Below are 24,958 nucleotides of genomic sequence, written 5' to 3'. Positions count from 1 at the left end.
CTATGTATGAGCCATATGCAGTTTGAGTATCAATTATCAATTGATGTTCGAAGAGTTTTTGGGTGAACCACTACACCACCACACGGGAACCATTACAAGCCATCTAGTGGAATCAACCTGATTTGGATAGTTTCAAGTATAGCATAGGAGGTGTTCAACATTCAGTGTCCATCAGCCTTGACTGTAAAGCACCTCCATATTGGATGCATCACCACTAACTGTGAAGCGAGCTCTCAATCTCCTATGGAGCTGGAAGCACCATGTTCCAACAAGTAGTAGCACCAAGTTCCACCATGCTTATAATTGCTCCCTAATAATAAACAGCCCTGCTATTGTTGCTTGACCCGTTTTTGCATCTATCTACCTAGTGAAGACAGCCATCTCTACGACGGCCATTTCATTCTACTACAATCTTTATTGTCTTGTGGAGACTCCAATTGTTGCGCCAAGCTCACTAGCTTTGATAGCTCTGGTTCTATCACCAGCTCCATCCTCTTCACCTCTCCGCATGACACTTCACCATCAATCCCATGCCTCAGCAGCAGTGTGTCCACCATCAGCAACACCAGCAACAATTCCTCTTCCCCTACCTCTTCATAGCCAGATTCTCAAGTTCCTTGAAGAAGATGAGCAAATCGCCAAGCTGTCTATGGAAATGCTGTTGTTTCATTTTCCCAGTTCTCACATGAAGGACTTCTGCCCTTCTTCCTCGAGGCCTTCTCGGCTCGGCCTTCGCACTGGAAATCAAGGCTTTGTACAGTGAGTCGCCTCTAACCATTCTGCAAGTTGGCAATACATGAAGAAATTAATTGGTGCAGTATGAACCTAAGTTTAGGTGGAATCTTGAACAACTTTTTTCAATGAACGCAAAGTGCAGGTGAGGCAAGTAGTTTCTCTTTTTTGAGTCAATCAGAGGAATTTTCCCTTTAACCAGGGGTTGCCTAGACGATTCTCAGAGATTGCTGGAGTGTATAGATACAATACATATTATTACTATACATATATTGGTTAGTATCCAGTACCTTGCTTGGCCCCATCTCTCCCCTACTCATTGTATGTGTGTGTGTGTGTGTGTGTCATTATGTGTAGCAGAGAGCCTAAAACAAAGAGAGAAAAAGAGAAAGGAAGACTCTCACACGTACACACACACTTAAATGTAAATACCACCATATGAGCACTCGTAAATGTAATCTCAACTCCGAATACTGCAGAGCTACAGAAAATCCCGCCCTTCTCTCACACCCAGTGGCACCCACACAGATTTGTAGACCAAGTAATTGAAGCTGTAAATAACGTGGATCATAAAAAGAAAGAGAGAGAGAGAGAGAGAGAGAGCTGAGATGCACCTCTTCAAAATTGCATGATCCCTTCCTCCCTCTCGCAACCTGGCAATCACCTGCCGCACAGAAAAAGTGCACACACACAACAAAATTTCCACGCCCGAAAATCACCCAATCCATCGAACAAAAATAGAAATCTCATGCATGCACTCCACCCAAAAAACACACCCTTACTCGGCCACTCCCCATTGGCCTAATCTCCTATGGCCATGCTAGCAAATTTCCTCCCTATAGACCCTGCCTTACGGCAGTTCCAATAAAGGCAAGGGCATGGACATTGGATAGGCCTTTGGGGCAATTGTGTGCTCAGCCTGCAGGGCGCCCCTACTTGGGGCAGCCTAGTCTGCGGGTTTTGAGCAACCTATTTTGGGAGGGCACCCCCCAAATTTTTTTGGGTGCAGCCCATCCCTAGCATTTTTGGGTAGCCTTGCAGCCCCCCTCAGATGCGGCTATGGAGCGAGACCTATTTGGCAACTTCATCCAGGAGGCCTTCCCGCATTCACTCTTCCTTAGAGCATCCCACACATGGACGACTAGTTGCAAAGGCAAAGCACTTTAAGTGCAAGCCTATGAGAGCAGATATCTCCATTGCCAATAGAGGGCGTCCGTCTTGAGGCATGTTTCCTCTCTCTCCAAATCCATCTTGTTGCCAAGGGGAGGTGCAGTTTTCCTGGTTCCCAATTCACTTTACGGTTGTTGCCGATGTTGATGCCAAGTCTTAAGGTCTCGTATGCAGGAGGAGATGGTAGTAGAAATAGCAGTTGTGTGTAGCCATGGGTCTATCCATAGGGGCATGTCACATCTATACCGGACCACCCTTGGTCTCTTGTATATGCAACTTGTTGATACTAGCTTTGTATCAACATGGAGAGCCTTTCCCAAATCTCTCTCTCTCTCTCTCTCTCTCTCTCTCTCTCTCAAATGTCCTATCTCTTTCCATCTCAGTAATCTCTCTTCTCCACATTTGCCTTGTATATGTAAGTGGCAGTGGAGGTGCTCTCTTTAGTTAAATGATCTTTTTGGTGTCAAGTAATGACGTTGAGGTGTCAACTGGCTCGGAGGCCAGTCTGTGTCCGCATTGCATCTTCTGCTGCTTATTGTGACACTTTTTGGGGATGCATTGATTGCAAGATACACCCACAGATTGACAAGAAATAGGGTAGGACATGAATGACAGGGCTATTTTCAACGAATGGAAAGTGACTGTTTCTCTTCATATGCCATCATCAAGGCTTGCATTTGGAAGGCATGTGGCATTATGCATGCCGCAGACGTGGGCAAGAAAATTCATGATGTCAGGTGTGCGTCTCAAAATCTCCATCGTGCTTGGCAATGCTTTGATTGGCATGCAACATGGAAATTCTTTGATTGACATGTTTGCCAAGTGTGGTGTGCTTTTGGATCACAAGTAGGTGCTTCTTGAGGAGGATTTTGTCTCTTGGATTGTACTTATTGCAGGTTGTGTCCAACATTGGCAGGGCCAAGAAGCTCTAGGCTAGATGGAAAATTTGTGACGCGAGAGCTTCTTTTCGTTTAAAAGGTAAGTGCCATCATGAAAGAGGCTAACATCAGTAAAAAATTTCATGTTGAGTTTGTTAGTCAGGTTTAGGATGCAAGGTAAGGGCCTTTCTCTAGATGCAATAACATCTTGAAGGTCTACGGGGTATTCTCTTGTTGTTGGATGTGAGTCTTGGTGTTAGTCCTTGGGACGTTGGAAGGGGGGGCAGAGGAAATACACCCAACACCACACATTTGCCTCTCTATAGCTCGGTGGAATCACAACACGCCAATCCACTTAAGAAACACACATCTAATTGTAAATTTTCACAACACTCCTCTAACTACGCACTCTCAAGCACACATTCGCTCACAAAAGCACAGCTCACTACACAACGATTCACACTATCACGATCCTTGTCTCTACGCTTCTTCCAAAAGATGATGGGATACAATGGAGTATTACAATCCTGCTCTCCTCTGAGCTCTCTCCTTTCCTTCTACTCCGTGATCCTTCTTTCTCACAAACATATGCATAAAAAGGGGTTTTTTTCCTATTTTTGTTTGTCTATTTCGATGACACATCCTCTACCCCTTTGGATGAAATCAACCACTTCCACATGAGTTAGCCCCTTGCATGTGAAGCTCCACTTAGAAGCCCCAACCACTTTCCCTCACATGAAGGCCTCCTCTTTCTCCCTGGGAAGAGCCACAACGCCGTGACTCTTCCTCGGGAAAGAGCAGCAATATCCTCAACAAAAAGGGGGCAACCTTTTTTTGGCCTCTCGAGTGTGAAACAAATCCAAAAGGGCCACCATGTTGGCCACCAACCGCCCACTACCACGAAGCCGTCCACACATGAGAAAAGTTGTCGACGCCTATGCAAAGAAGGTGAAGTGGCCACCATAGCCAGGAAGCTCCAAGCTCCTCTCCCTTCACTCAACGGCTTATGAGAGGACTCTCTCTCTCTCTCTCTCTCTCTCTCTCTCTCTCTCTCTCTCGAGCAGTGGGTTGTGGGTTGTCGCGAGCAGGTCTTGGGATGGCCTTGAAGCTTCACAAGGTGGGCACGCAGCAGCGTGGGCTGCACTGAGCAGGGCGACAATCTCCTGAAACGCACGCAGAGCAGCTGCAAGGCAGCACGACTTCGTTAGCAGGCAGAGGCAGATGCTTAGGGTTCGAAGGTGGACGGGTTTGCTGAGCGGACCTGCAGGCGACGCTCTCTCTCTCTCTCTCTCTCTCTCTCTCTCTCTCTCTCTCTCTCTCTCTCTCTCTCTCTCTCTCCGCAGAGAGTCCCGCGCTGTTCTACGCGTAGCACATCCGGCAGACCTACGCACGCCCTAGTTGTTCTACGCGTAGGAAGTCAATAAGTTGTTCTACGCGTAGGAAGTCAATATCTCCTACGCTATTTCATTTTAAGCCTTAAGGAAATTTTAAGTTACAAGAGATTTTAAGCCTTAAAGTTTAAAGGCCTTTAAGCTTTGAAATAAACTTTTAAAGTTTAAAGGTTTTTAAGCTTTTAAAAATAAATTTTTAAGTTTGCCTTACTCTCAGTCCTTCACCCTAGTACCCTAGTACCCTACCTCACATTTGTGGCTCGGGTTCGATGGATCCGCCTACCGAAGGAGAAGGCCCGGGTGTAGATAGCTACACCACCCCCAAAAAAACGACAACTACTTTCAAACGGAGAAACAGAGATACTGTACTATCACCACGATCCTTACGAGTCGAGAAAACCTTCAGGATACATGATGAGCTACTAATGGAGAAGGTCCAGGTGATGCTCAAATCACAACTAAACTATATGAGGGATGACATCAGGAAGGAAATGCACGCGAGCGCTGAGAGCTATAGGAACTCCATGTATGGAGACATGATGAGAGAACTAAGGAGAGAGATCCGGGGGATACAAAATGAGGAAATTTAGATCGTGAAAACGGAATTACGAAACCTAATCAAGGCCGAAGTAAATGTAACAGAATGCGTTATGCAAAAGAAACTCGATGAGGCAGTAGCAAGTTTTGAAGCATGGAAAACAAATATGGAAAAGCACATGAGGGAAAAAGATGCACTAATCAAGAAGCTTAAAGGAGAACTTGCGACTTGCAAATCCGCAAATAAGGAGAAGGGAGACGACCAACCTTCGGTGCTGAAGGAGCTCGAGAACATGAAGGATCAGATGAAAGCTCTACGGGAAGAAGAGGAACAGAAATCGAAAACAGCATCTTCATGGGCGGAACGTCTTGTTAAGACACAAGAAAAGGTTGATGAAGCAGAGAAATGGATTGAGGATGCAAAGAAAGGGAAGGCCCAGATGCCTGAGACCACACCTACCTCCACCATTATTAATATGACCATTGAGGAAGAGCAGAAAAGGAAGAATCGGGCTCTGCATGTGCGGGTCACAGGAGTCAAAGACAAAGAGAATGTAGATGAAGAAGTGAGGGAATTGCTACAACGCATGGGCATCACAAAGCCTACTCACACAAGTGCATGGAGAGTGGGCAAGAAAGGAATCGACGAGAAGGGAAACGTAAAGGATAGGGCACTTATTCTCCGCTTCCCGAATATAGAAATAAGGAAAGAATTTCTAAAGAAGAGGCCAACTCTTAAGAAAACCGGTATTTTCCTGGGAGATGACCTTACATTGGCACAAGTGGCACACATGCAAGAGTTGATGCCAGAGATCAGGGCAGCAAGAGAAAATGGAAATACGGGTTTACTCGTTTTCTTGGCGATTCCGCAGCAGACCACGAGGCAGCCTACTTCAGAGTCCACGCTTTGTTCCTCGCCGCTAGGGGGACTGAGGCCTTGGACTCAGCAGTTGGTTTCTCCTTCCCCCTCTGTGGCAGGACTGAGACAGAGTGGTCCCTCGACTCAGTGGTGGGATGGTTGCATACACAGGTTCTCGAGTTCTCTCACCACATGGGAGAACTGGGCGTTACAGATTTGCTGCAGACTTTGTGGCCACTGGCCAAGTTTGCAGTGACACCCCCAGATTCAACAGGATGTAGACACATTGTGGTGTACTATTTTGCTGATACGCAGTGTTTGCCTTGCTATGTATTCATTCATGAGGACTCCTGGACAGAGGAGGTTGCTTTACGCACGGCTCGCTCTACTTGGGCTTGGACCAGGCACTCACTGTAGTCTCGCCTATCTAGAGGACGCTCGGATGCGGATTACTCCCCATCCAAGCCTGCTTCGAAGATAGCTCGTCTTGCTGCTGCGGCAGCATCTGTTCTCTCTCGCTCCCCATGAGGATCGTCTCATGGAACGTGCAGGGACTAGGTGGGCCCCAGTTTCCGCGACAGCGGGGCCGATTGCGTCAGGAGCTTCAGCGTTGCCTTGTGGGAGGAGAGATTGATCTCCTTATGCTTCAGGAGCACCATTTGTCTGAGAGCCGCATTCGGCGATGTGGTCAGATTTTGCGTGGATGCTATGATACCTTTTGGTCAGCTGCTTTTGGACGTGGAGGCATCCAGGGTGGGGTATGTATGACTATTGCGGACTCATTACAGCAGGCCATTGTGGGCAGAGGGATTATTGTACCAGGCAGGGCTCAGTGGATTACTATGCAGGTTCAGGGTAGCCTTGTGGGTTTCCTGAACATCTATGCGCCCAATGTGGCGAGTGCTCGTGCAGAGTTTTGGTCACAGATTGTTGAGTCTTTGCCACAGGTTGACCAGTGGTGTGTAGGAGGGGACTTCAACATGTTGGAGGACCCTTCTGACAGGATCGGAGGCAGCCATGCTACTTTGCATGGAGTCGAGTTAGCATCTTGGGAGAGGTTTTGTATGACGTTGAGGGTCTCGGATACATGGCAGCATTCTGGCTTTGTGAGGCCTCCAGAGAGTCTTGCTTTCTCTAGATCGGACCGCAGAGTGGGAGGAGTGAATCTATCGCGCATAGATCGCTTCTACACTAGTGACCACTTCAGTGACTTGGGGGGATCAGTGGGCATCCTGGCAGGGACATCCTTCTCGGACCATGCACCAGTGATCCTCACAGTGGCAGACAGGTAGAGGAGTGGGAGTACGATGCTTCGCATCCCAGAGCGGGTCTTGTTGGACTCAGCACTCAGAGAGAGGGTCGAGGCTCTATGGACAGAGGGCATGGACAGCCAGGCTCCACCTGCAGACAGAGTGGCCTCAGGCCTAGTTCAGCTTAGCCACTTCTTTCTCCAGGAGTCTTTGGCTCGACGGGCTGCAGCGAGAGAGGAGGAGCAGCGTCTCAGACAAGGCATTGCTTCACTACAGAGGATGCAGGAGCAGCATCCAGACAGTCCATGGTTGGAGGAGCAGTTACAGCAGGCTCGACAGGAGCTTGCTTGCACAGAGGAGAGGCGCCATGAGTTTGCCTTTCACCGACAGGCATCTCAGTGGACTCAGGTGGGTGACAGAGTGACAGGTGCTTTTTTTGAGACAGTGGGACCTCGGCACTCACATGCCAAGGTCAATCAGTTGAGGAGACCCGATGGGTCAGTTGTTTGTGAGCCAGAGGATATGCATGCAGTTGCTACTGACTTTTACCGTGAGCTACTGTCGGCTGAGCCCGAGTCAGAGAGACAGGATGCATGCAGGGAGCAGGTTTGGGCACAGATGCCTTGTCTTGTGACTGAGGAGATGCGGCAGAGGCTTGAGTTACCTCTTCAGCTTGAGGAGCTGCACACGGCTCTTAGGGCCCTCCCTCGTGGTAGCTGTCCAGGTGGGGATGGGCTGACTTTCAGCTTCTTCTTGGAGTACTGGGACCTGCTTGGCCCAGATCTTTGTAGTGCCTTTCAGTACATTCTGCACACAGGAGTGATGCCGGATAGCATGAGTGAGGGCCTGATTTACCTCATTCCAAAAGAGGGTGGCTCCTTGGATGAGATTCGACAGTGGCGCCCCATCACCATTCTCAACTCAGCCTACAAAATTCTTGCCAAGGCTCTGAGTTTGAGGATTCAGCCACTTTTGGAGAGCCTTATACATGGGACTCAGACAGGTTTTGTCAAGGAACGCAGTATCCTTGACAACATCTTCACTTTTTGGGAGGCTTCTGCCCTTGCACGGCTCCGTGGGGAGGACCTTGTGATTCTTCTTCTCGATTTTGAGAAGGCATACGACAGAGTTGACTGGGACTTTCTAGAGGGCACGCTACGCAGGATGGGCTTCTCAGAGGCTTGGATCAGAGGGGTGTCAGCTTTGTACAGACAGGCCCACAGTCAGGTGCTTTTGGCAGGAGGTAGAGGTGAGCGCTTCATGCTCACACGATCGGTCAGACAGGGTTGTCCTCTTGCCCCCTTTCTCTTTCTGTTCTATGCGGAGGCGATGAGCAAATTTTTGGTGTCACAGCAGGTTGGTTTGAGGGGCTTAGCACTCCCTATACGGGGAGATGAGCTTCTGGACGCTGAGTTTGCCGACGACTCAGCCTTGTACTTAGAGGGCCAGGAGGCCAATTTACACAGATGTGGGCAGGCATTGGAGACCTTCTGCTGTGCATCGGGTGCACTGATCAACTGGAGAAAGACAGTGGCTTTCTCAGTTGGTAGTGCTCCTGTGCCAGATTGGATGCCAGGAGAGGGTTTCAGGTGGATTCCTCCAGGGACTGCAGTTCGGTACTTGGGTTGTCAGGTTGGTTTGGATTTGTCCCCCGAGCAGCAGATTTCTCCTCTTCTCCTATCCATCAGGAGAAAGCTATTACATTGGAGCTCAACACGACTTTCGCTGGCTGGTAGAGTAGTAGTTGCCAACCAGGTGTTGTTGGCGACTATGTGGTACATCACTTCTTGCTGGATCTTCTCGAGTTCTTGCATCAGCCAGGTAGAGAGGCTGATCAGGAACTTCCTTTGGTCAGGTCGCGACACTCAGATTGCCCGAGCCAAGGTGGCTTGGTCGGTCATCACACTTCCTTGTTCTCAGGGAGGGCTTGGGATCATTGATCCAGCACAGCAGAGCAGAGCCCTTCTTGGGAAGTTCGTCGTCAGAGGACTTCTTCCAGGCGAGGAGCCCTGGAAGGAGTTCTTGTTGCAGAGGCTTCGTGCCAGGGTGCCTCAGTCAGGAGGCCCTTGGCAACCTTCGACCAGATGGATCTTTACAGAGTTGCGCCGAGTTGGTTTGAGCAGGAGACTGGAGGACCGATTCGCTGTGAGTTTGCTTCGTTCTTGGGAGCTATTGCGGCGTGGCCTAGAGCAGCGACAGCCGACGTGCACGGAGGAGCGCCTACGGCAGCCCCTCGTCTGGAACCCCATGGTTAGCACTCAGAGAGGCCACTTGGTTGGGAGTAGGCCTCATGTTTCTTGGGGTCCCATGGCAGCAGGTCCTGCGCGCTCTCTAGGTGACTGGCTAGAGTTCACAGGTTTGTCAGAGGAGGTGCAGGTTGTCCAGCTACAGGGAATGAGAGGGGTTCAGAGCATGTGTCAGGACATCTCAGAGTCAGTTCCAGCTGATTGGCTCACGCCTCTCGAGCTAGTAGCACCCCGGTGGATGGGAGCCTTCACACGACTGGAGGTTCTCATTTCAGTCAGGGCTTGCTCAGAGACTGTCCCAGCCTTGTTCTTCGAGCTTCAGGGTGGGGGACGATTACAGAGAGTTGCAGTAGAGGCCCCGCAGGTAGCAGAGTGTTGTTTCCAGAGGATCCGAGTTGTGGGCATCTGTGGGAGGACTTGCGTCATAGACCCTGACCCAGCAGCTCTTGAGACAGGACACTAGAGGCTATGGGCTTGGGAGTGCTGTCCACTGGCACGAGTACAGTGGGATCCTGGTGAGTGGCTTTGGAGGGACCCATTCTCTTCTGCAGACCGCCCAGGAGTCCCTTTCTTTCAGTACACTGTTCGGCTTGGACGTCATATACTTGCAACACAGAGAGAGGCCCGCCCCGCTGCAGCACGTCATTGGCAGGAGGAGGGTCTCACTGTTGAGTTCTTGGCAGCTTTTTGGCAGAGGCTGTGGGACTCCAGACAGCCGAGGCGCGTCACCTTGTTCCAGTGGTTGGTTGCACACAGAGCCACAGCAGTAGGGAGCTGGCTTGTACATAGTGGTCTCTCGGCCGCATGTACAGCCTGTGACCAGTTGGTGGAGAGTCAGCGACACTGTCTTTGGGACTGTCCCTCGGCCCAGCAGGTGTGGCTACGAGTTCTTCGGCTGATGCCTGCCCTCTCCACGGCTCGACAGTACACTTGGGGGGCGGCGGCTTGGTCCACCCTCACGGGCCCGGCACTTCAGTTTGAGCTATCTTCCACCAGCAGGATGATAGTGATACAGGGGGGTCGACCTACACTCCAGCCTGCTACAGACCTTACTCCACAAGAGTGGAGCAGTGAGAGAGCGGAGTGTTGGGAGCTCATCAGCGGCCTAGCTCTCTGGTTCATCTGGCGGGCCCGTTGTTTCCGCATCTTTGAGGCTCCCCTTGTACCACCAGCAGAGACTGTTCGTGACTTTTGGCTAGAGCTGATCCATACTCTCAGAGGACAGCTTGAGGGACTACAGGGCAGCTCCGACCGCATGCGGGAGCGCCGCGAGGCTTTCCTTCGTCTCTGGCGCCCTGGGCCGTTTTACTCCATGGTCCAGGGGGTGCTCAGATGGCACTACTGTCCACCTGTGTGGCTTTTCCCTCCTCCCATCTCTTGATTTAGCCCCATTGTATATATGTTGTTTTTTCATTGGGAGTGTCTCCCCATCATGTTTGTTGTAGCCCTCTCTTGCAGAGGTGGATGTAGCCCTATGGGCAGCTTTCATTAACTAATAGAAGGATCTTTTTCTCGGAAAAAAAAAAAAAAAAAAAAAGAGAAAATGGGAAAATCGCCTTTTATAGAGGAGGGAAAGTAGTGGTTCTGGAAAAGCGCTCATCATGACGGTGCGAGACCTATGGGGCGACGCTCCGGATAGCGGCGTGCTTGTAAATTGGCCGTTTGAACTCTGATTTGAGATTAGAGAAGACGGGCATGGGAAGAAAACAAAGCACTCTGAGGCCGTAACTTCACATATCACCTAAGCTGCACCGTCCGATACAAATCTGTTGCAACACACTCTAACACTCAACTTGCTGGCACTTTAGGGCTCCGATTGACAAGCTATTTGGACAAGCTCGGAGAACACTTTGAAGAGCACAATATTCACATTCAAATCTGCATTTATTCCAACGTCAAGCATCTACCCCAAAACAGGACCTTTTGGCCTGTGAAACATCATTAACCATATACATCTTGATCCCTTTGCCTATACCTGGACTTCCCACTTGTTCAGACTCTCTTGCACACCCCATTGCTTACCACCATTTCTAGCATTGACCCTCTTTGGCTGCAGCACAATCTCTCTCTCTTGAAATGGCAAGCTCTACCAATTGGGATAGGACCATGCCCATTGAGCGTACAGAAAATCAAACCCGATATACCAAGGTTGCCCGTGAAGTGCACCTACGGAGGGTGGTTCATCCCTAGGACTCATATTGAGCCACTTTAACACAAGGAGATCGCACATGTGGGATGACATTATCGACCATCGTGTGGAAGACATGTATTACCAGATATGGATGTTGATCTTGAGTATCGATATTTGCTTGCCTCTTAAGCCGATAGCTACGGATGCTCTCTATTCGGTGCCATTCCCACAGGGACCCACATCTGCATCCGAATCCACATCTCCATTGGGGTTCCAAATCTCTATCGACATCCCCATCCCCATAGGGAGCCTCGTCTCAGCATTTCCATCGACATCCCTATTGCCATTGGGAGCCTCCTCCACTGCACATTTGACATGCACATTCCTGATACCCGATGCCATCTCTTGCTTCCATCATTGCATAGTTGCACATTCATCCAGAGTTTGCATTTATTGCTAGCTTGGATCGTTGGAGGAAAATCGGTTCTTTTCATGCATTCGTTTCATCATCATCGGCTTGCCATTACCACATCTCTCGTCTTGGGGGTAGCAAGGTACTTTTGGTTGTATACCATTGTGGACATCGGCATCGACATTGCCACCATCTTTGCTCTATTAACAATCATTTGGGGGACATCTGCATCCTAGTTTGGGACAAAGAGGTTGTTTTTGACCGGATACCATCTAGGACATTGTTGATACCCTTACTGCCTTTTGTCTGTGTATATACAGTTTCATCATCCATCTCCATTGGGTATTATCAAGATCATCAATCAAGAGTTCTCTTACCTATGTACCTCAGTAGCAGCACATCAGGGCCTCAGGCACACATCCCCTAGTACTTCTTAGCAACCAAGTGCAACCAATTCCGCGGGTCATACACCGCAGAGGTTTTAGCCATCATCAGAGTAGTTTTATCAGCATCCCATTCTACATGTCATCGACAAAGTTCCTTCCGATGGTTGGGGCAAAGCTCGGTCTTGCCTCACCATAGGTAGGCGGCTCCGAGTTTCGAGTTCCCCAAAAACTTCGGAACTTCCCTAGTTCTGGCTCCACTTCTAGTGTTTCAGTTCTCAGCTCACTCATCCGATTTCCGAACTATAAAGATCGACAACAAACTTCTATCCCGTGCTTTGGGTTCAAGTATCCATATTGCCTCTTGGGTTTCCCAACCATCCGTATCGGCTTCACCAAAATTGACGGAAACCATTTTTTTCCTTCTGCCCCATTCACTTCTAAACTACAACCACAAATAACTCCGCACATACATATCCAATTGTCGAACAATAACTTCCAGCTTTCATCTTACATTGAACACTACCTCTAGAAACCTTGGAAACACAAAGAAATCTTCGGCTACGTGCATCTCAAAACGGATAAAAGTGGTGTAGACTCGGCTCTCAAGGTAACTTCAAGTGCTTGTAACTTGGCCGTTTGAACTCCGATTTGAGATCCGAGAAGACCGGCATGGGAAGCAAACTCAGCACTTTGAGGCCATAGCTTCACATATTACCTAAGCCATCACCACATATGCACCATCCGGTACATATCTCTTGCAACACACTCTAACACTCAACTTGCCATAACTGGCACTTTAGGGCTCCGATTAACGAGTTGTTTGGACAAGCTCGGAGAGCACTTTGAAGAGCACAATATTCACCTTCAAATCTGCATTTATTCCGGCGTCAAGCATCTGCTCCAAAACAGGACCGTTTGGCCTGTGGACCCTCATAAACCATACACATCTTGATCCCTTTGCCTATACTTGGACTTCCCACCTGTTAAGACTCTCTCGCACACCCCATTGCTTACCACCATTTCTAGCATTGACCCTGTTCAGCACAATCTCTCTCCCTCTCTCTTGAAATGGCAAGCTCTACCCATTGGGGTAGGACCATGCCCGTTGAGCGTACTGAAAATCAAACCCAGTATACGCAAGGTTACCCATGAAGTGCACCTGCGCAGGGTGGTTCGTCCCTAGGATTCACATTGAGCCACATTAACACAAGGAGATCAAACATGTGGATTGACATCATCGACCATCGTGTGGAAGACATGCATCAAGCAGGTATGGATGTTGATCTTGAGTATGGAGATTTGCTGGCCTCTTAAGCCGATAGCGACGGATGCCCTCTCTTCGATGCCATTCCCATAGGGACCCACATCTGCATGAGTATCCACATCTCCATCCGGGTTCCATATCTCTATCGGCATCCCCATCCCCATAGGGAGCCTCATCTCAGCATTTCCATCGACATCCCTATTGCCATTGGGAGCCTCCTCCACTGTGCATTTGACATGCACATTCTTGATACTCGACGCCATCTCTTGCTTCCATCATTGCATAGTTGCACATTCATCCAAAGTTTGCATTTATTGCTAGCTTGGATCGTTGGAGGGAAATCGTTTAATTTCACCCATTCATTTCATCATCATCGGCTTGCTATTGCCACATCTCTCGTCTTGGGGGTAGCGAGGTGCTTTTGATTGTATCCCATTGTGGACATTGGCATCGCCATTGCCACCATCTTTCTTCTATTAACATTCATTTGAGAGACATTTGTGATTAAATTTATCCTAGTTTGGGACAAAGAGGTTATTTCTGATCGGATACCATCTAGGACATTGTTGATACCCTTACTACCTTTTGTCTGTGTATAAACACTTCCATCATCCATCTCCATTGGGTATTATCCAGATCATCAATCAAGAGTTCTCTTACCTATGTACCTCAGTAGCGGCACATCAGGCACACATCCCCTAGTACTTCTTAGCAATCAAGTGCAACCAATTCCGCAGGTCATACACCGCACAAGTTGTAGCCATCATCGGAGTAGTTTCATCAGCATCCCATTCTACAAATCATCGACATAGCTTCCTTCCGACGGCCGGGGAAAAGCTGGGTCTTGCTTCACCATAGGTAGGGGGCTCCGAGTTCCGAGCTCCCCGAAAACTTCGCAACTTTCCTAGTTCTGGCTCTACTTCTAGTGTTTCAGTTCTCGGCTCACTCATCCGATTCCCAAACCGTAAAGATCGACAACAAACTTCTATCCCGTGGTTTGGGTTCAAGCATCCACCTTGCCTCTTGGGATTCCCAACCATCCGTATCGGCTTCACAAAAATGAAAACGATTTTTTTCATCCTATCCCCGTTCACTTCTAAACTACAACCACAAATAAGTCCGCATATACATATCCAATTGTCAAACAGTAACTTCCGGCTTGCATCTTACATTTATCACTACTTCCGAAAACCCTGGCAAGACACAGAAATCTTCGGGTACATGCATCCCAAAACAGGTAAAAGTGGTGTAGACTCAGCTCTGGAGGTAACTTCAAGTGCTTGTAAATTGGCCGTTTGAACTCTGATTTGAGATTAGAGAAGACCGGCATGGGAAGAAAACTAAGCACTCTGAGGCCATAACTTCACATATCACCTGAGCCATCACCACATATGCACGGTCCGATACAAATCTGTTGCAACACACTCTAGTACTCAACTTGCACTTTAGGGCTCTGATTGATGAGCTGTTTGGACAAGCTTGGAGAGCACTTTGAAGAGCACAATATTCACCTTCAAATCTGCATATTTTTTACCTTTAAGAATCCACCCCAAAACTAGACCTTTTGGCTAGTGAAACCTCATAAACCATACACATCTCGACCCCTTTGCGTGCACGTGGACTTCCCACATGTTTAGACTCTCTGGCACACCCCATTGCTTTCCACCATTTCTAGCATCGACCCTCTTTGGCTGCACCACCGTCTCTCTCACTCTTGAAATGGCAAGCTCTACCAAATGGGGTAGGACCATGCCCGTTGAGCATACAGAAAAGAAAATCCAATATACGCAAGGTTTCCCGTGAAGTGCACCTACGAAGGGTGGTTTATCTCTAGGATTCACATTGAACCACATTAACAAAAGGAGATCACACATGTGGGTTGACATCATCGTCCACCATGTGGAAGACATGCATCAAGCAGATACATATGTTGATCTTGAGTATCGGGGTTTTCTTGCCTCTTTAGCGGTGATAGCAATGGATGCTCTCTCTTGGGGACCATTCCCATAGGGAGCCACATCTGCATCAAAATCCACATCTCCATTGGGGTTCCATATCTCCATCGGCATACCCATCCCTATAGGAAGCCTCATCTCAGCATTTCCATCGGCATCCCTATTGCCATTGGGAGCCTCCTCCACTGTGCATCTAACATGCACGTTCCTGATATCCGACGCCGTCTCTTGCTTCCATCATTGCGTAGTTGCACATTCATCCCGAGTTTGCATTTTTTGCAGCTTGGATCGTTGGAGAATCTGTTCTTTTCACCCATTTGTTTCTTTATCATCGGCTCGCTATTGCCACATCTCTCAACTTGGGGGCAGCGAGGTACTTCTGGTTGTACACCATCGTGGACATCGGCATCAGTATTGCCACCATCTTTGCTATATTAGCATTCATTTGCGGGCCATCTATGACTAAATTTATCCTAGTTTGGGACAAAGAGGTTATTTCTGACTGGATATCATCTAGAACATTGTTGATACCCTTACTACCTTTTGTCTCTGTACAGACACTTCCATCATCCATGTTTATTGGGTATTATCCAAGCCCATTTTACCTGTACTTTCAAGACACAACAAAGGGGAAACGGATACAGGTTGCTAGATTGCACCTGTATCAGAAGACCGACACCAGATTGGCCCCTAAATAGGTGCCCCTTTTGGTATTTCTTTATTCTTTAAAAGAGGGAATAAAAGCTGTGGTTCCCTACAAGCTGCCCCGCACAATCTGGGGTGAATACCATCTGTTCTGCCCCGATTTCGACAGCATAACTGTACTAGGACCCTTCACAATCAGTATCCCCACGCATTAGATGACTTTCCCGATACATACGGACACTTTGCAAAACTTGGCGAGAATCTGCAGCACGCTAAATTCTCTGTTTTCTGCCCCAAAAATGCGCCAGATCACCTGTACAGCGGTCCCCTCACGTCCCCAAACCTCTTGGGGGTATTAGGGTCCGTTTAGGACCGAAACCCTAAACCTGCAAAAATACACAACAGACTGTAATTCACTGTTTTGGGCTTCGTTTCGCGTGTCATTCGCATCCGTAGCAAGTCTTCGAGCTCCCACATCTGTAGGGCTACTTGCCCTTTGAATCGGACGAGATTCGCACGTGAAACCTCTCCGAATCACCTGTACCTGCGGGGGATTAGCCGCTAGCTAATCCAGTACCTGTGCAAGAGGCTCTTGCCTCGGCAATCGCGCATGAACCCACACAATTGTACATTGGTCAAATGAAAAGCCCACTAGAGGGGCATAACATACTGCTCATAGGGGAGAGAGAGAGCAGTGCGTAGCGTGCAGGGCATCACTCCTGGCACCGCATTGTACATAAGAGGAAAAGGAAGCACTCCATAGCTCTTGCAACCTGTTGCAATCCACTTACAGCTGAAAATGGCGCCCCCTTCTTCTTGTAGACTTCCCTCAAAGTGGAAGAAGTGCTCACAGAGTGACACCTCGCCCAGTTTCCGATTTTGGCCAACGTGACTAAAAATATCTCAACTGGTGCATCTGTTGACTTGGCAGCAGAGCAATAAAATGTTCCTCTTGTCATTCCAGAGCTAATGACGCGAACACATTTTCAGGTCCAAAATAGCAATTTCCTAAATTTTAGGAGATGCTGCCATTGTATCTTTCTAGGTCATCTGACCCTCTTTGTACACTGCAGCCACACCAAGAACTGAAATATGGCCTATGTAGCAAAGGATTCCACTTTGGCTAGTCAATGACCCCACTTTGGCTAACCATAGTCCTTGTCCAACCTTAGTGCTCTCTTGCCCTCAGGCCTGGACTCCCTCTGAACAGTTCCACACTAGCTATGCAATGCAGGGTAGTTAGATTTCTAGAGGGGTGTTTCCAAAAAGTGGAAATAAATAAATAATAAGAAAGAAATCAACAAAAGGATAGATAGTAGTCACATGCTAGTGACAATCCAGATCATCCATCAAGAGTTCTCTTACCTATGACCCTCAGTAAGCGCACATCAGGCACACATCCCCTAGCAATCAAGTGCAACCAATTCCGTGGTCATCCACTGCTGAGGTTGTAGCCATTATTGGAGTGGTTTCATTAGCATCCCATTCTACAAGTCATCGACAAAGATTCCTTTCGACGGTTGGGGGCAAAGCTTGGTCTTGCCCCACCATAGTTAGGGGACTCCGAGTTCTGAGTTCCCCAAAAACTTCACAACTTCCCTAATTCCGGCTCCACTTCTAGTGTTTTAGTTCGTGGCTCACTTATTTGATTCCCGAACCGTAAAGATCGGCAGCAAACTTCTATCCCGTGCTTTGGGTTCAAGCATCCACCTTGCGTCTGGGGATTCCCAACCATCCATATCGACTTCACAAAAATTGACGAAAACCAACTTTTCCTCCTGTCCCCATTCACTTCTAAACTACAACCACAAATAACTCTGTACATACATATCCGATTGACGATCAGTAACTTTTGTCTTGCATCTTACATTGATCACTATCTCCAAAAACCATGGCAAGACAAAGAAATCTTTGAGTACGTACATCCCAAAACGGGTAAAAGTGGTGTAGACTCGACTCTCAAGGTAACTTTGAGTGCTTGTAAATTGGCCGTTTGAACTCCAATTTGAGATCAAAGAACACCTGCATGGGAAGCGAACTGAGCACTATGAGGCCATAACTTCACATATCACCTGAGACATCACCACATATGCACGGTCCGGTACAAATCTATTGCACACATTCTAGCACTCAACTTGCCATAACTTGCACTTTAGGGCTCCGATCGACGAGTTGTTTGGACAAGCTCGGAGAGCACTTTGAAGAGCACAATATTCACCTTCAAATCTGCATATTTTCTAGCTTTAAGCATCCGCCCCAAAACATGACCTTTTGGCCTGTGAAACCTCATGAACACAAGACCTTTTGGCTTGAGAGGACGCGGGAACACATGCTTATGATGAAACTGAGGCGACGCGAGACCATGGGCTGGATTGAGAGAGAGAGAGAGAGAGAGAGAGAGAGAGAGAGAGAGAGAGAGACCCGCAGGTCATCGCAACTTGAGACGAAGTAGGTTGGAGAGCGGGAGAGCTCCAGGTCGAGAGAGATGCATCTTTGAAACTCCGAGCAAGTCGTTGAGCTGCAGGTCAAGAGATCAAGAGCGCTACAGGTCTGAAACTACAAACAAGCTTTTGTTCTGTGGTTGGAAACGAGCTTGGAGGCTGAACGCCCCTCCACAAGCCGCTGATCCTAGGAGGGACATAGGGTGCAGGTCTTAGGGTTTCGCAAAAGGGGAGAGAGAGAGAGAGAGAGAGAGAGAGAGAGAGAGAGAGAGAGAGAGAAAATGAAATGAAATGAAATGTTATATTAACGTCTTCAAAAGGCCAAAGTGACCTATGAGACCAAAAAGTTACAATATGGTGGATCTAATACAAAGTCAAAGTAACAAGATGACAAAAAGACAGAATGACAAAATATAGTACTATGGAATCCTAAACTGCTAGGTGTGGACTAAGCAACTAAACAAACTAAGCAACTAAACAACTAGCTGGGATAGCTAGATCACAAGAGATCCAGCATCGGTCATTGGCGGATCTCATCAATCTCCTCCATGGTCAGTAGTCTGATCGGGCGTCGTGCATGTCGATCCAAAGTGATCCGAATCCTCTGATGCAACCTCCGTCGATGCTGTGTAGTCCTCCGCAGTCAAGGGCATCTGGATCTCCCTAGCTCAGTCGCTTGGTCGATCAGTATTCCTTTGGTGTAAAGCGACAGGCTCTGCTGTGGTAGTAACTCCTCCGGGTGTCCACAGAGAGAGAGAGAGATACTTAGGAACCAACCAACCTTGGCAATGAATTAGTATATCTTTACAATGGGGGCTAGGTGTGTTTATATACTCACCTTAGCAAATTGCCCTACCTATGATTTGACAAATAAGCACCTAACCATTACTATCATTGGCTGCCTCCATGGTCTTGCGTTTTGCAAGGCTATAGGTTGCCTACCATTCCCCATCCCTAGGCCATCTTCCATCCTCATCATTGATGTCATTCACCATCAATTCAGCCCTAGTACAGCATCATTATCAGAGCTTGGACAACAGATCAGAGATCAGCGCATGAGCATCAGGTATTTAGTCATATGTACTTCCATTTGTGCAATATGAAGCAAATACCTCTCCTTGAGAGGATCCTTAATCGGGTGTCGAGTCTCTTTTGTTTCTCGTCCTTTGTTTTGTGTGAAGAGAGAGAGTGAGAAAGAGAAAAAAAAAGTTTAATGATGTCGATGGCTTAGTAGCAATGCCTTTATCCACTAGATCAATGACTTGCTTTCCCTACTTTGTAGTGCTTTTGTAATCACGCTCAAGGAAGGATCTCACATCCGCACGTATAATATATAAAGCACTACATCATTCTAAAGACACTCTTTGCTCTACCATGATTTTTGTAGTTTCTGTTAGCCTATAAACATGATGTAATTTGACTTCTTTAAAAATGATTTTAAAATCTTCTCATGCAATCAAAAGATGACTTGATCATCTTTAGGACTTTCAATACTACAATATGTTGCTTACAATTTGACTAGCTTATAGTACACAATTGACTAAATTAGTGACACCACGAGTGACCTAAACTTAGGAGTTCAAAATTTTGTGTGTGAAAAGCATTCGCTAGTCAAAGAGCTCTATATTAGTTCATTTTATACAGTTAGCTTATGTATGAGAGAGAGAGAGAGAGAGAGAGAGAGAGAGAGAGAGAGAGGCGCGCACGCACACACACACACACATTTATCTTGGGTTAAAGAAGTTAATACATTAATCAAGGGGTCTCATTCATTATGATGATCAAAAAATCTTCAATTGTTACCAAAACTCCACTAAAAACTAAAGAAATAGGATAACACTAGCCAACTAGTCCTAGAATAAGCTAGTCTTTTTCATGATTCTGTAAAATTCATCCTCATTGATCTCTCCATCACCTACAAGAAGCCATAAAGTATAACAACCGTATAATTAGCATACACATAACAAATGAACATCAACATATTCGAGCATTTTATTCATTAATGCTGATCATAAATGTATAACCTCAGAAATTAGGTGGTCCTATTGTCAAATAGAATGAACCTGAGATCCTAAACTTTTCTTTTTATTTAAAGTATAGTAGTCCTATTGTAAGACAAAAATTCAAAGAGCTATAACTTTAAAAATGGTTGTATAGAAGTGTGTGATAGAAAAAATCACCATCTCTATCGGCCTCATCAATCATCTCCTGTAGCTCTTCATCCGTCATATTTTCACCCAATTCTTTGGCCACGCGTTTCAAGTTTTTGAAGGAAATTTTTCCCTGCATCACAAGGTATATATTTGACATGTAGCCATTTGGAAGACATTACACAATGTATTTCGTTCTAGAGAAAACACTTATGATATAAAAATTCATTATCACCCGGTAAGCTTGCTAATTACATTTATATTGCCCACCAACATCCAAATAATATATGAACAATGCTTTGGAAGGCTTATCATATAAACCTTCATCAGGTTAGAATAGTCTGAACTTATGAATTATAAGATAGCATAAAACACTAACAAAAATACTTAAGCAAGAGACATAACTTTATTTGTTACTAAACAAAACTAAATGACTCACTTACCGTCTCATCGTCGTCAAACAGCCTAAAGGCCTTCATAATCTCCTCTTTAGAATCTCTTTCCCCCATTTTGGTTGTCATCATCTGCAAAAACTCCTCAAAGTCGATGGTTCCACTACCGTCCTTGTCAATGTCTGCAATCATCTTCTTGATCTCCTGATTGAATAATGGAAAAATAAATTTAGTTCCATGTAAACGGTAACGGAATCAAGACAAGACCGAATTAGTGGTATATTAATAGGTTTTATGAGCAAAAGCATTTGTATCATGCCATCCGTAAGAACAGGATAGAAGTTAAGCTTGCACTATGTTCATAATCATTTTACATGTAGATGTCAAAGAGAACTTGACAACATATAAGATGTTTAAACTCTCACCTCCTTTTTTGGCTCAAATCCAAGAGCTCTGCATCACACAACCACCATCATCATTAATTGAGATAGAATATAGGAATCACTAACTATATCCACAATGTTGTTGTTGAAATGCAATTAAGATACATGTATAATTATTTCTCAATTACAAGGATTAAGAGTGATTTCGGTAATGTTTATGAGTACTTATGTTTGAGGCTACCTCATGGCAACTTTGAGCTCTTTAGCGTCAATGGTGCCTGTAAAAATGATAATATTATCGTTTATGATGTCCTTTAGTGCTGTAAAATTGTGTTTGGCTTTGTTCATGGTGTGTTCAAATAATTAATTTGTAAAAAATAGAAATTTGTGAGCTTAGAGTGACCAAAGAATGAAGATGAATATGAATGCATGTGCATTTATGTGGAATAATAGACTCAAGCTTAATGACAAGATCAACATTAATTCTTCAAGTAAGAGAGAGATCAGCCAAATATCATTATTATTACCTGAGCCATCAGTGTCAAATAAATCAAAGGCTTCTCGAATTTCTTGCTTTTGCTCTTCCGTGAGACCTTGGGTGCGTCCCTTGTTCTTGTCACGTCTTGCAGCCCCGACACCCTTTCGAAAACTCGACTGCACTCCGCGGACCACACATGGGATCAAGGAAATCATTGTTGGATTAAGTTAATGCTAAAAGAAAAAATTAGCGATGCGAGGGGTCGACAACATTGGATTAGCTATCCTTGATCGAGACAAAATGCATCCTGGGAAGTGGGCAATTACAATTGGCTCACTCGGCTGTTATGGCATAATTAATGTGTGCGTTCAAGTAAGTAACTGATGACGAATGATGGGGTGTGCTTGATAATCAGCACTAGTTGCGTGATTATTAAGACTAAAATTTACTCAGATGCCTTTTATGAGCAACAGCCTGCTAACGGGTGATCGGGAGGAAATAAATACAACTGTAGAGTGTACCATTTGGCTCTCCTGCTGCTTGCGGGTCCTGCTGCTGCAGCGCTGGAGAGAAAGAGAGAGAAAAACGAAAGAGGAGCTTGGCGCTTGTTGTGGAGTGGTAAGAAGAAGAGAGTGGCGTGTGCTTTATGATCTGCAGGGCGGAACTGCGACAAACCAAGAAAACTTTCCCAACTGCTCTCTCTCTCTCTCTCTCTCTCTCTCTCTCTCTCGCGGCTTGGTTGGCCTTGCTAAAGAATTTGTTGATGCGATTTATTACAGCACCCACATCATGAGTGAAAATGTGTCAAAACTTTTTTTATTTCAGCAAAACTCACAATTGTGAGTGAATTATATTGATCAACCTAAAAATTTACAAGGCCATGACATCATATAGGGACCAAAATCACAACGGCTATCAGGGTTCTTCTGATATCTTTTAATTACCGATGGCTAGTCCTAGGCATGCCAGCTGCTGACAACAAGGCACAAGTAATCCTAGACCAATCCTCAGAGTGTTGCTTGCGTCCGAGTGTCCATATTAGGACTTTGCTCTCTTGTATAATTTCTGTGAAGCTTGCCACCTCGAAACCTCCTTCAAACACACGACGGTTCCTTGTCTGCCATACATTATATAAGAAGAAGTATCGGACGATTTGAGTGCTGATGAGGAGGGCAGGACTACCTGAATTCTTCCCTCCAAGGAATAGATCAGTCTTGAAGAAACCAATTTTCCATGTTCTTTGGACCCACTTGCATATTTTCCCTGCTAGGCCTTTGATAGTTGGGCAATCCATCAAGAGGGTGGGCTAGATCTTCACTGGCGAGCCTGCACCCCAAGCATCGATCTGACCCAATCCCTCTCTCCTGAATTTTCACCCCCGTCGGTAGAGCACCCCAAATTACCTTCCATAAAAATACCTTCATGTGTTGCGGAACCTTAGGCTTCCAGATGTTCTCTATTACTTGCTCCCACCTTTCCTCCGGCCATTGTTTTTTCCATATCTTGTTAAGGGGGCTAGACCAATTTTTCTTATGCATCATTGTATGATAAATGTCTTTAGGATGGGGTTTCCATAAGAGACTGCTTCCGGGCCATTTCCAGGCCGCATTCCAGTCCAACTCCGAGTCACAAATCGGCATCACTATATTGCCAAGCTTTTTCATCACTTTGTGGACAAGCAAGACCTCCAAGCTATTAAGTTGGTACTGGGCAACCAGAAGATCAATGGTTTTCCAACTCTTGTTTTCACTGTCCCAGAAGTGCGCAAGTCAATTCAGACCATTGTTATTCGGTTTCCTGGCTATTTCTATCCAATAGGTAATTTGTGGCGGATCTACAACTTTGGGTAGCCAAGGGGACCAATGCAAAATGGAGTTCTTGAAGTATCTAGTTTCTTCCCCCCACTTTAAGACTCCTGCTGCCTTATTGCATTTTCTTACCAATTCTCCTGAGCTGCCCCCCAGTCTAAGGGTAGACCATGATGGGGCTAATAGTTTGTCATGGAACTCCACCCCTCTCCATTTACCTCCTTTCGAGCCAAGTTTAGCCGCTTCCATCATATCTTTGATCGTGACAGCCCAAACTTGATCCTGTTTAGCCAAGGAGACGAGATGTGTAAAAACTTAACGCGAACTATGAACTTGGTGATTAAATAGGCATCTTGTCCAAGTGCAAGGCAAAGAGCATTGTTTTTTTCAGCTACGTGAAAACCATACGGGTTGATATACTTTTGTCGTGCAACATCTACTGAAATGCAGTGGAAAAGCAAGCCATAGTCAACGATTATTGAAGGTTTGCAACCTTTGGCGCCAATTTTAAGAGTGATTGTCAATGGATGCGATAAAATAAAGCTCCAGGTGTGCATCGGACGATGGGTTCCTCGTCAATGATACGCATCACTCTATGTGGGGCAGCCTGCATTCTCCATTGTATCTATCCTTCCAATCTTTAAAAAAACTAAAGAATTCAATTCCAATGACTTCTCTCAATGTCGCTAGCCAAATTGGGTAGAACTTCCCAACATTCCCCTCCACTATCAAAATCATCTTACGTTAATAGGCTCATACTGGTCTACTGGCTCTACGTTAAATAAAAATGTATTACTTGGAATATTCCTCCGCCCTCCACCATCTGAGCCTGGCTCTGCGCTTCTCCCCACTTTTCTCCTCCTCCCCTGCTTCCATTCCCTTCTCTTGCCCTAGCTTTTGCAACGCTCTGCGGCAGAAACTCCTTGCCTATCACCTTTGCTATGTAGGAAGAGACTACCATGCTTCCCACTGCAGCTCTGCTCAAAATGGCGCGGACGAGAGAGAGAGAGAGAGAGAGAGAGAGAGAGAGAGAGAGAGAGAGAGAGAGAGAGAGAGAGAGAGAGAGAGAGAGAGAGAGAGAGAGAGAGACGCTCCAGCTTGTCGAATCGATGGAGAGAGAGAGAGAGAGAGAGAGAGAGAGAGAGAGAGAGAGAGAGAGAGAGAGAGAGAGAGAGAGAGAGAGAGGGAGGCCCAACTGGTTGCACGCCTTTTGCATGTGCATGCCCCACCATACACTCAACTGGAATTCCACAGCTTTTTTGACGTAGACTGCATGAGGATGTTGATTCTCCTCTTCTTTTTATTTTTAAAAAGTGTATCACCTACTAGGCTCATAGTTCATCAAGGTTTCTGGAGTATGACCATACAAGGATTATAATCTTTCATGGCACCCACAAGTCCACGTAGAGATGGATCTAAATGCACTTATGTTGAAAAAGTAGATATCCTC

General features: G+C 46.4%; 1 protein-coding gene across 4 annotated transcripts; it reads right to left on the bottom strand.

Moving 5' to 3' along the window:
- Positions 1 to 596: 596 nt before the first annotated feature.
- LOC147454503 (caltractin) lies at positions 597 to 22,423 on the bottom strand. 4 transcript variants are annotated; one of them, XM_086516444.1, is made up of 7 exons: positions 21,750 to 22,215; positions 21,464 to 21,500; positions 21,265 to 21,292; positions 20,891 to 21,043; positions 20,478 to 20,580; positions 1,347 to 1,396; positions 638 to 779 (listed from the first exon to the last, which is right to left on the bottom strand). In XM_086516444.1, the coding sequence occupies exons 1-7, from the start codon at positions 21,913 to 21,915 to the stop codon at positions 771 to 773; spliced, it is 546 nt and encodes a 181-aa protein (XP_086372570.1). In that variant the 5' UTR covers positions 21,916 to 22,215; the 3' UTR covers positions 638 to 770. The 4 variants fall into 4 exon arrangements, with proteins under 4 accessions (XP_086372571.1, XP_086372570.1, XP_086372572.1 ...); XM_086516446.1 differs by lacking the exons at positions 638 to 779; positions 1,347 to 1,396 and adding exons at positions 19,992 to 20,212; positions 22,222 to 22,423 and having other exon boundaries at positions 21,750 to 21,876; XM_086516445.1 differs by lacking the exon at positions 1,347 to 1,396 and having other exon boundaries at positions 597 to 779.
- Positions 22,424 to 24,958: the final 2,535 nt, after the last annotated feature.

This window comes from Adiantum capillus-veneris, chromosome 7, assembly GCF_014529385.1.
Source record: "Adiantum capillus-veneris isolate H3 chromosome 7, ASM1452938v2, whole genome shotgun sequence".
In the NCBI taxonomy this organism is placed as follows: domain Eukaryota; kingdom Viridiplantae; phylum Streptophyta; class Polypodiopsida; order Polypodiales; family Pteridaceae; genus Adiantum; species Adiantum capillus-veneris.
The sequence above is the reverse complement of the archived record's forward strand: the minus strand, read 5'-3'. Positions and strand labels throughout refer to the sequence as shown.

Bases quoted from the DNA above. Each gene is read 5' to 3' on its own strand.
- LOC147454503 (XM_086516443.1), bottom strand. From the start codon at position 21,915: ATGATTTCCTTGATCCCATGTGTGGTCCGCGGAGTGCAGTCGAGTTTT. The intron at 21,293-21,463 runs GTAGCCTCAAAC...TGTGTGATGCAG, and splicing joins GAGCTCAAAGTTGCCATGAG to AGCTCTTGGATTTGAGCCAA. The intron at 20,213-20,477 runs GTGATTTTTTCT...GGCTTCTTGTAG, and splicing joins TGATGAGGCCGATAGAGATG to GTGATGGAGAGATCAATGAG.